Consider the following 12,244-nt stretch of genomic DNA (forward strand, 5'->3'; position numbering starts at 1 on the left):
GGCTGGATTTGTTTGAACATACTGTTGGCTGAGAAGGGTGTGGTCTAAAGATTGAGAGCCAAGAACACCTAAATTCTAATCTCAGCTCTGAAACAGACTTTCTCTGTGAACTTGTGCAAATTACTTACTGTCTGCTTCAATTTCTCTAGAAGTGTTTTAGGAATATTTTTTGCAAATACTTACCTCAGAGGGCTTGGCTTCTTGGATGAATTAGTTAGCTAACATGTAAATGCTTTGAAGATCAAAAGTATAAGTGATCGTTATTAATACCACTGTAGAACTGCAGCCTGTTCTAGAATTAAGAACTGGTTTGTTTATTTGAATTAAGAACAGCTGTTTATTTGAATGCCTTTTCTGCATTTACTCGAATAAGACTTCTGTGCCTGATTTAAATGCAATAAAAATTAGATAACAAAACTCATGCTTAAAGTCAAATGGTTTTAGGTGTATGCTAACAGGGGGAAAGAGTTCTGTTGTTTTTGACTTCCTTATTCAAACTCTTTCTAATTTGTCCCAGCTTTGAGATCCTGAAAAGAGATCTTTGGTAAATCTTTCCCACATACCTCACCGTATCACCAAGTAGTATATTTTGATGTTGGCAAATATACACATGAAAACACAGAGTGCCCTTAGCAAACTTGGATAGATTTTGATAGTCCCATTTAAAAATGCACAGATAAGAAGGGCTTGTGGAGCATGATCTATGTGCATTACATTCCAATGCATTGATAGAAAAGTCTTTCCTGGCAGGAACCTTAGTCTCATTGTGATAAAGCAAACCTACTGTGCTAATGCTAATTATACACAGCTTGCACAGATTTTTACATGTCATGTAACCAGCAAACATCCAGTACTGTATTGTACTTATCTCTCAACAAGATTGACTGCATCATGCGTTCATTGTGAGGCAGTTACTCATAGTCACTTTTACTCGTTCTGTTTCCAAAACCTTTGTTCTATGTATGCTAAGATAGTTATAAACATTATACTCAAACAGCCACCACTGATGCTCTAACAAAATAGGTCACTTGCTGCCTGAAAATAATTGCTGAGTGATAACTAAGGATGGATGTTCCAAAATTAGGGCCTGAAATTGAATACCTACATATGTAGACATCTTAATAAGAGACCTGATTATTAGTGGTGCTGAAGACCAAAGATCTCATTTGTGTCTGTGGGAATTGAGCTTTCAGCATTCCTAAAGATCAGGACCTTCTTGTCTCTAAGGATATGTCTACACTGCACCCTTAGTTCAATATGAGTTACACAATTTGAGCTTTGCAAATTGCATAGCTTATTTCGAGTTAATTTCGAAATAGCTTATAATAAATTTTGATATAAACGGCTAGTCCGAAACGTCCCTTCATCTTCGTGGAACAAGGTTTACTGGGATGTTAGACTAGCGAGCCCATTATATTTCAAAACAGCAGGCTTGTTCAAAAGATACAGAATAGCTATTTCGTGATACCAGAAGTGTCCTGAAATAACAGTGTAGTGTAGAAATACCCTCAGTGCCTTAATCAGGATTTAGGTGCCTGCTTTACAGGTGCTCACACTTCAACATTTGGTCTAAATATTCTAACCATGGTGTCAGTTATGTGAACATTCCACGGTTGCTGGAATCTTCTTTTAGTCGATTATTGTGCAGGGGACTGGTTCCCTGAGTTTCAGGTTGGAGAACCTCTGAAGGTCCATCTGCCAAAACAATTACTGTGTGGTCTTATTGTAATTCATGTCCATTTTCAGCCCCTTTCTTCCCTGTCATTTCTCAGTTGTCATTGTATGACAAATGAAATTGGCTTTGATCATACAAACTCTTATATTCAAGATTAACTTAGCTCAGCTGAATTATCCTTTTGACTTCAATGGACCTACACAAAGTATGGATGTAAAAGCTCTTTTAATTGGTCAACTGTTTAAACATTAGATTTAACCATTTAACCGATTAAATGGGGAGTGGTCAGTGGGGCCGCCCCAGCCCAGTTTGGGCTGGAGTGGCCCCCTGACTGCTATGGCTGAGCTGGAGCACACCTTTCCTCGACCATGGACAAAGGCTGCTCCCATCAGCTGGAACAGTTCTTACCTGTGAAACAGTCCCTTGCCCACAAGTGGGCAGGTACTGCTCCAGCCCTTTCTGGTTAACCATTCACATCTCTAACAAAGGCATGAAGTAAAAAGTTAAGTGGTTGCAGAATTTGGACCTTAGATTGTAAACTCTTTGTGGCACAGACTTCTCTCACTCTCTTTGTGAACCCTGCTACCTGACTAATGCTTCCAAACCCTGCAATCCTTCTCATAAATTCATCAGGTTAAATTCTAGAGGTATTGTTTGCTAAAGAAAAAATTCATGAAGCCAAGCAATTATTCCTGTCTTCTCTTCCTTTAGTTTTCAGTTGTAAACTACTATGGTAATTCTAAAATGAGAAGTCATCATGATGTCAATATGTTTGTCGTTTCAGGCCTGTCTACGTGTCTACGGTTAGACCCCAGTCTAAGCACATAGTTGTCATTGTGGACCATGGGGCTTCAGTGACAGAGACACAGCTTCAAATTGCCAAAGATGCAGCTCAGGTTATTCTGAGCTCTATAGATGAACATGATAAGGTGAGTTTGCACGAAGCCACGAGTGTATTTTTCCTTTGTTTTAACCATCCTCGGATGGGTTTTTAGTTTTACATTTTCATTTTTGCATTTATCTAAAACAGTTGTTTATCTGCCATGCTTCCAGCTTTTTAGGAAACATTTTGTAATGGGAAAGATCATGATTCAGTGTGCTAGATACAGGACCGTTAGGAGAGCTATGTAGTAATCCCAGTTCTACCATTTGACACACTGTGTAGGCTTAGGCAAATCATTTAACCTCTGAGATAATTTTCCAGGGTGTAAAATAAAGATAATTTTCTTCACTACCTGATGGGAATGGTGTGAAACCTAAATAGTATCTGTGAAGCTCCCAGAGAGTGTAAGTAAAAGAAGAGGAAGGCAAAAGCACAGGCTGGATGTGAGGAGAGCTGGATTCCATTTTGCACCTACATTGCAGACATCCTGCATTACATTAAGGTCACTTAACCTTTCTCTGTTTTAATTTTCTTCATTTGTAATATAGGAATAAGACTTAATGCATGGGAAAAAATGTAAAAGCCTATTATAGAGGGTACAGTTGTTCCAATTCAGCAGAATACTTAAGTATGTGCTTAAAGTTAAGCATGTGCTTAAGTGTTTTGCTGAATTAGGGCCTATATAAAGAGGAAATACTATAAGTAAAACAACACATTTATTAATTAGGCAGTAACTTAGTAATTTTCAACTCTGTTTTACAGGCATACATGTACAACTCTTGTGTTATGCACTGCTGTTCTTATTCTATCACTACTTTTGCATCACTCATAGCTCATAATAAAATATTACACTTATTTCATAAACTGTATCTTAGTGATACATTTAATAGTGGAAGGATTATCACTGTTTTTTTAACTTATCTACAGGATAAAAAGTGGTATTGAATTTGGCTAATTCTCAGTGAAATATTAAAAGTACAGCAAGTTAGTTCAGAGTTCATTATGTTTGCTTATGGAAATTTCCAAGTGTTTTCCACAACCACTCTATTTTTTCTGGAGGCACTGGATATTTATTGAAAATGCTCTCTGCAGATTTTGGGTTGAGATATCTATAGCTTGCTTAGATATTTTGCCTATGAGAGTATGGTAACTATTATGTTAGCAGAATGAAACAGATTTCAGCAGAGAAACAAAGGCCAAAGTTCCTTTTTCCTTTAATCAGCATAAGTCTAATCTTTTTCAAATGTGATGGATTTATACCTCAAGCATTTTATTTTTTAACAATTGGTTTTAAATCCACAGAAACTGTTCTGTTGGCTTATCATTGTATGTGCTATATCAGTACATAAAGAATTATGAATGGTAAAATAATCCAATATATTTTCTTCTCTTTTAAGATTTCAGTGCTAACCGTGGCAGACACAGTAAGAACCTGCTCACTGGATCAGTGCTATAAGACATTTTTGTCTCCTGCCACTAGTGAGACAAAAAGGAAGATGTCCACCTTCGTTACCAATATAAAGTCATCTGACAACCCTACCCAGCATGCAGTGGGATTTCAGAAGGCTTTTCAGTTGATACGAAATACAAACAATGGAACAAAACTCCAAGGAAGTAAGCCTGTTATTGAATAATCCTTTATATTATTGTTTTCAAATTTGCATATTTCTTTTTTATCTGGATGCACACTGACAGGAGCCTGAGCAGAGCATTGTCTTGTTATAAGTATTTATCATATTGATCAAATAACATATACCACATTTTAACTCCACCTAGCAGCTGTTAAAATTGTCCATTACATTTCATTTGCTTCTTCCACCCACTGTCCTTTGCCTTCCTTATTATCCATAATATGTAATTATGGGGATGAGTTGCTGGATCTCTGAATTATTCCCCAGATGAGGATCCTTTTTAATGGCGATCATTAGCACAGCCAACTTCTTTGACTGACAGGTAAAATTCCCATTTGCACAGATGTGCTCTGTTTATGTAAAATCTTTGGGAACATATTAGCATTTCTCATCAAAAAAACATTCGCACAGAACAACAGAGATGCCTGATATATGATATTTATATGCATGTGAGAGGATGACCTAACCTTCTTCTCATTCAGCAAAGAAAATCTGCATTAATTTTTGTCTGTAAAGACATGTGGAGTTACTTGTATCTAGTCTCATGTTTTTTATTTGATTTAAAAAATAATATACAATTGACAGAATAATAAAAATGTCTGGAAAGGAGGAAGGAGGGTGGCAGATTCTACTGCCTAGATGGTGAGGGCTGGGTTAAAGGAGTGGTGGGAGATAACTAAGACTTGTGTTCTTTAATAACTTTTAATAACTGTTTACATTCAAATTGAGTATTTTTTTTAGTCAAGCACTGTCACATTTTCTCAGCCGTTTCCATATTCCCAGTGCCAGTGAAAGTTGGAGAAACTGGAAATTGGGGCTTTTGTCAGTTTGATTTTTTGATGTATTCCTTCCAATGCCTTTTCAAGATAATGGGAATCTTCCCATTGTTTCAAATGGGCAATGAAGAGACTCATAACTGAAATTTACTATTGAGAAGAAAACAGCAACTCACATCCCAGGAGACTCATGTTAGACCTAGAACAATGGAGTAAACTGTGCTCCAATTCCATTTTGTACTCCCCTAGATTGGTGAGCATCGGGATCTGTTGAGCTACATGCGCAACGTAACTGATGGGATCTTGTATTTGTAGATGTTATCAAGGGCAGGCAGACTTTTAACTTCTGACAAAATGAGGGAAAGGTAGCAGCTGATGTTGCTTGCAGTAAGTCTTGATTAGTCATCATTAGTTATTTCAAAGAATATTGGCTATAGATTCGTGCTCATTCCTTGAGTATTGGGAATAGAAGACATTGGCATATTCTGCAGTGTGAAAACATAATGTTTTATTTCAGTTTTATGCATCATATTTGTATGCACATTACCTAAGGACCCATTATTTGAACCTTAAACTTCAGTGCACATGCTTTCCTTCTAAAGCTATGTGAGAGGGACACAAGAAAACCGAGAGCCTTGGCAACGGAACACAATGGTTCTGAGAAGAGGATGTGTGATGCACTTCCATTTTCTTGTAAACATTCTTCTTGTCTTTTTTGTTTGTTTTCGATACAAAAAGAAGCAAGACAATATTATTCTTTTTTACTGTGAATGTTTAACATCCTGTTTCCTAAAAGGATATGCAGGGGTGTCAGAGAAACCATTCACATGCAGAAAATATATTAATAGAGGTGGGGGGGGGGGAGGAAGGTATTCCCAGTGCGTAAGATAAGGAATATACTGGAAAGATGGACATTTCTGCATTCTTCAGCCTTTTGTCAATATCTATTATATTGGTGTTATTGGTACCTCAGTAATTATTTTTACATTCATATTATACCTTTCATCCCAGAGTATTGCAAAGTGCTTTGCAAATGCATTCACAACAGCCACAGAAATTCGGTAGCTTCTGGATTTACAAAATTCTCCAGGTGGACAAGTAATGCAAAGCCTACTGCACAAGTGGAGAAAATTTAAGGACCAGGCTCTTAGAAGAGTTAAGGGCTTTGTTTTGTAAAATATGTGTTTGGTTCTCTCCTCCTTCCTCCTTGGTGCTATTATAAGAAGGAAAATGTGGTTCTTTAACTGATAGGAAAACTGGCTAGAGACTCATAAGACGTAGGCTATAGCAGGGATCCCCAATACACACAGAGCTATATTTTATCACCCATGCTAGCAATTTTTTTTAAAAAGGCAAAATTGGTTATCAGTGCCCCCAACAGTGGCACAAAGCTCCTATAGTGTAAAATGAAAATAAAGGTTAATAATTGTCATAAAATCTTACTCCAAAGCATCTTCTTATTTCTGGGACGTAGGGTTTTTTTTTTAAAACAGATTAGATTCAAAAGTTGTCTCTAGTTAAACTCTGGGGTCTGGTTGGGAGAGTAAGTGAATAAAAAAGAAAGGAAAATAGAAGTTTCACGAGCTTCTTTGCATCAAAAACACTTGATTTAAATAATTTTCAATCTTAGTTCAAAGTACACAAAACAGCAAATGGATGTTTAGAAATATTTTTTTTAACTCAATAGAACAAAACCTGACATTTCCACCAACGCAAGGCAATTCAAAAGTAAACTGGCAGTCTTCCAGTATTATGTTTCAGTGTGCTTTGGGTATGCAGAACCTGGGTATGATCCCTAACTGATACACAAGATGCTTTAAATGCTGCAGTATAGGATGGAGCGTAAGCATTGATTTGAATTTCCTTAAGGCTTTGAGATAGGCCTTTTAACAAAGACAATTCTTTGCATCTTGAAAAATATGTCAATATGTGTTCAGTCTAAGTAGGGCAAAATGACTAAGTGATGTGTGGTAAATATAGAATCATAGAACTGAAAGGAACCTTGAGAGGTCATCAAGTCCAGTCCCCTGCACGCATGTCAGCACCATGCACTAATTTATCCGTGACAGGTGTTTGTCTAACCTGCTCTTAAAAATCTCTTATGATGAGAGTTTCCACAACCTAACTAAGCAATTTAGTCTAGTGCTTAACCACCCTGACAGTTAAGAAGTTTTTCCTAAAGTCCAACCTCAAACCCCCCCCCCCCCCTTGCTGCAATTTAAGCCCATTGCTTCTTGTCCTATCATGAGAGGTTAAGGAGAACAATTTTTCTCATGCATCCTTGTAACAACCTTTAAGATACTTGAAAGCTGCTATCATGTCCCTCTCATTCTTGTATTTTAAAACTAAACAAACCCAGTTCTTTCAATCTTCCCTCATAGCTAATGTTTTGTGTTTCTTGTAAATCATTTTTTATGTTATTCTTTGGCGCTCCTCTACTTTGTCCATGTCTTTCCTGTAATGTTGCACCTAGATTTTGGCACAGTACTCCAGTTGAGGACTAATCAGCGCAGAGTAGAGTGAAAGAATTACTTCTTGTGTCTTGTTCACAACATTCCTGTTAATACATCCGAGAATTATTTTTGCTTTTTTTTTTCAAAAGTGTCATATTGTTGACTAATATTTTTCTTGTGGTTCGTTCATTATGGGCATGTCTACACTAGAAAATTATTTTGAAATAATTAAATTCAAAATAATAACTCCCAAAATAACAAAATTGAAATAGCATGTCCCCACTACAGGGGAGCCTCAAATTAGTCTGAAGAAGGCTCCATTATTATGGATGTGCTATCTTGACTTGGGGTGTGTCTAGACTACAGGGTTTTGTCAACAAAAGTGGACTTTTGTTGACAAAACTAAACCTGCGTCTACATTACCGCTGAGTTCTGTCGACATTATGTCGACAGAACTCAGCAGTTTTTTCGACGCTGGTAAACCTCATTTTACGAGGAATAACGCCTTTTGTTGACAGAGTTCTGTCGACAGAAGGCGTTACTGCATCTAAACTGTCCTTTGCGTCTACACTGCCATGTCGACAAAGCAGCTTGCTTTGTCGACAGAACTGAATGTAGTCTAGACGCTCTTTGTCGACAGAAGCTTTGTCGACAGTATCTGTCGACACAACTTCTGTCGACAAAAGCCTGTAGTTTAGACGTACCCTTGGAGTGCCAGGAAGCACTGGGGAGTAATTATTTCAAATTACTCTGGGGAGTAGTTATTTTGAAATAGCGGCATTGAAGCATCCACACTAATGCTATTTCGAAATAACTATTTCAAAATTAGCATTATTCCTTGAGGAAAGCAGGAGTACAAGTTTCAAAATAAGCAGCCCATTATTTCAAAATAAGAGGCTTGGTAGTGTGGACGCTCCGCTTATAAATTCAATTTAAGGGGGATTATTCCAAATAATACCCTATTGTAGACCAGGGCTTAGACCCCTAGATTCCTTTCTGCAGTACTCCTTCCTAGACAGTCACTTTCCATTTTGTACGTGTGCAGCTGATTGTTTCTTTGTAAGTGGAGTACTTTGCATTAAATTTCATTCTATTTACTTCAGACCATTTCTCTATTTATCCTATCTTCCAAAACACTTGCAACCCTTCCAGCTTGGTATCATCTGCAAACTTTATAAGTGTACTCTCTCTGTCATTATCTAAACCATTGATTAAGATAATGAGCAGAACCAGTCCCAAAATAGATCCCTGCAGAATGCCACTCATTTTGCCCTTCCAGCATTACTGTGTACCATTGATAACTACTCTCTGGGAATGGATATCCAACCAGATGGTTATGCACCCACCTTATAGTATCTCCATCTAGATTATATTGCCTTAGTTTGTTAATGAGAAGATCATGCGAGACTATAACAAATACCTTACTAAAGTCTGGATATACTGCATCTATCACTTCTCACCTTACCCACAAGGCTTGTTATGCTGTCAAAGAAAGCTATCAGGCTGGTTTGACATAATTTGTTCTTTACAAATCCACGCTGACTGTTACTTAACACCTTATTATCTTTCAGATAGTTGCAAATGGATTCCTTAATTATTTGCACCATTATATTTCCTGGTACAGAAGTCAAGCTGACTAGTCTACAATTTCCCAGGTTGTCCTTATTTTCCTTTTTATATATGGGCACTAAATGTGCTCCTTTCCAGAATTCTGGAATCTTTCCCATATTTCATGGCTTTTCAAAGATAATGGCTAATGGCTCAAATATCTACTCGGTCAGCTCCTGGAGTATTCTAGGATTCATTTCATCAGGCCCTGGAGACTTGATAACACCTAACTTTTCTAGTAATTTTTAACCAATTCTTTCCCTATTTTAGTTTCTGAATCTTTCCCATTTGCAGTGGCATCCACTGTTAGGCCTAAGTTAGGAATCCAATCGAAACCAAAACAAAGAAGTTCCACATTTTCTGTTATTGTTTTCCTCTCTTCATAGAGTAATGGACCTACCCTGTCCTTGGACTTCCTATTCCTTCTAATATATTTGTAGAATGTTTTCTGGTTTGAACTCATTTTGTGCCTTGGCCTTCTGGCTTTACCCGTACATACTTATGTTATTTGTTTATATTCATCCTTGTAGTATTGGGGTCAAATACCCCAACTCCTGTCACAGGACCTTGAGTAACTACATGAACCTTAGCCTATGAAATCTGGTGAGGGACTAGAAAACTATATTGGAGTTAAAATGTATGAGCTGAAACTCCTGAATCTGTGTTAGCTAAAACTTCCATAAGGAAATATAAAGATCTCCACAATCACACAGTGAGTGTTTTCATGCATCACTGATACCTGGAATTGTTATAAGTACTATTGTTGATAACTTCACATTTAATTTCCTTTACTGATGTAAGGACTTTTACAGCACTGCTGAATATCTTGTGTAAATTGAAATCTAATGAGCTGTAATTTCTTCTTAGATACAGATACAGTTATAATTTACCTGTCAGCTGGGATTACATCAAAAGATGCTTCCGATGATGATAAAAAGGCTACTCTCCGTGTCATCAATGAGGAAAATAGTTTCCTAAATAACTCAGTAATGATTCTCACTTATGCACTCATGAATGGTAAGAAATGTGAGCCAGATTTCTGTAGATTAAATTCTCTAGTAACTATGTGCAGTGTTATTCTATGTCTCTTTGAAACGGTTAGAAGTGAGTTTTTGCCCATAGATTGCAGAGGCCATTCCCTAGATAACAGCAGTTTCCTATTTGGGGTATTCTATTTAGATGTGGGATTATATTTAGAATCTCATATTTGCAAACCAGTGTTCAAATGAAATGTCTGAAATGTCAAGTGCCAAGCACAATGGGGAACATTCCGTACGTGGTATAACTACTGTCTTCTCTAGAGCCCCACCCTTTGACACTAAGACTACATTTGGTAAAGTCTTCCTAATTCAGCAAACATATAAGCCTAGGATTAGTTCCTAATGATATCAATAGGATTTAGGTAGGTCTGAGCTTGAAGTCAAGCATGTGTTTAGGTGCTTTGCTGAACTGGGGCTTCAGCCAAGAGTAAAATGAAATATAAATGAATGTACACTGACACAATGATAGTATAGTTCTTTTTCCAAAAATATCTTAAACAAGAAAGTCATTAGCACAGTCTTATTAGCATGAGTTGCACACCCTAGGGATGTAAATACCCATTAAAAAAATTTAACCTGTTAAACTATATAATGTTAATAAATTAACTGGTTAACTGTGGAGGGCTGGTGCATAGCAGCAGGGGCCACACAGTGTGTGCTCTCTGGTTATCCAATAAGCATGCCAGTAAGGCTAATGCTTACTGAATAACCGGCTAACCTTTTACATCCCTAGCGCGCACACCCTTTCCAGGGAAGCTTATACCTGGCAGTGGAGAATGTTCACACAGTATATGACTCTATAGCAGTTCAGATCCCCATTTGGGCCCCTACTTTTAAGAATGTCCTTTGTTAGGTCATCTGTAGGGGTGGAACACTGGCACATTCGGGTCTAAAAGCATGCAACTCTGTTGCTTGAGCTAAAGGACAACGTCTGTTAACACTAAGCCTGTATAGCAGATCCATAAACCTCTACATAGACTAGCCGCTGGTGGAAGACAATGGGTTATGCAAAGCTCTGTTACCAAATTTGCCCAATACTCTGGGGTATGCTCATTTATCAGGGTTATCCTTATGGGACTGGGGGAAGGTTAACAGTTCTATCAGTGTGCTGTTGGTGCTTACTTGGGCTCTCATATGGAGCTGAATTCTCCCTGCTGCCAATTCCCCCTCCCACTGGAGCTCTCCTGCAGGAACTAGGTTCCTCAGGATGGGGTTCTTCCCACCTTAGCAACACACACAGACACTCACACCCACTAACAGAGCACGTCTGAGAGGACTGGGTACTCAGCACTCACAAGCTGACCCCCTCATATGTCCCTGGACTCAGCTGGCTGGGTTTCACAGCAATGCCACACTGCACCCTCATGTGCCTTTGGACTCCGTGGGCTGGATTAAACAGCACTTTAAGCTGCCATCCTCATAAGCCCCCAGGTTCAGCACCCCTTATCCCCACTTTCACACCACAGTCATTCACAGGTAAACCACACGATGAGCAAACCCCACAGGATTTTGGGCACTACAGGGATCTTTTGCTTGGGTACAAGAAGCGTTGTTGCAGAGCGAATGGGGAAGCCAAAACAACACCCCTTAAGGAAGAGTGAGCAAAAGAGAAAGAAAGAGAGAGAAGCAACCAGCTTAACAATGAAAGTGATTTATTTCTGAGTAGTGAATAGATATCAAACAGTTACAATATTAAATCTAACAATTACAATATTAAATCTAAATTGAAGCTGCTTACAAATGTTAGGTAACCATATAACAGTTTACACAGGGCAGGGTCAGGAGGCTATGCTTAGAGAGATAGTTGAGAGAGAGAAAGAGAAAGAGAGAGAGAGAGAGACCTCACCACTCCACGGAGCTTGCACTGATCGGGGTTCCCAGATGATGATGGTAGCCGGGGGTCCAGAGGGCAGGAGAAAAGCAGGACAGAGCCCCCAGCACGATCAGACAGGAGATGAAGAAGTCTCAATGGAACTGATGCAGTTTAAGTCCAGGTATCAGAACAGTTTTCTTGGGGCAAGGATAGGAGTTTTATAGAGATAGTTCAAAGAGAAAGAGGAGAGACAATAGAGACTGATCACACCTGGTTATGGGTGATGTTCCTTGAACGAGCTCACAATGCAACTTGGCAGTTTCAGTATTTTAGATGTCAATAGGATCGTTACTAGAATTGGTCTG

At 38.3% G+C, this 12,244-nt stretch overlaps 1 protein-coding gene across 1 annotated transcript in view; it reads left to right on the top strand.

Moving 5' to 3' along the window:
• Positions 1-12,244, top strand: part of CACHD1 (cache domain containing 1) — a 192,937-nt gene that overhangs the window by 130,543 nt on the left and 50,150 nt on the right. Inside the window, exons 6-8 of the mRNA XM_006125035.4 lie at positions 2,460-2,604; positions 3,956-4,172; positions 9,894-10,043. Of these exons, the coding sequence (XP_006125097.2) occupies positions 2,460-2,604; positions 3,956-4,172; positions 9,894-10,043 (512 nt within the window). The remainder of the gene's footprint in view (positions 1-2,459; positions 2,605-3,955; positions 4,173-9,893; positions 10,044-12,244) is intronic.

The sequence above is a fragment of the Pelodiscus sinensis genome, chromosome 9, assembly GCF_049634645.1.
Source record: "Pelodiscus sinensis isolate JC-2024 chromosome 9, ASM4963464v1, whole genome shotgun sequence".
Lineage (NCBI taxonomy): Eukaryota > Metazoa > Chordata > Testudines > Trionychidae > Pelodiscus > Pelodiscus sinensis.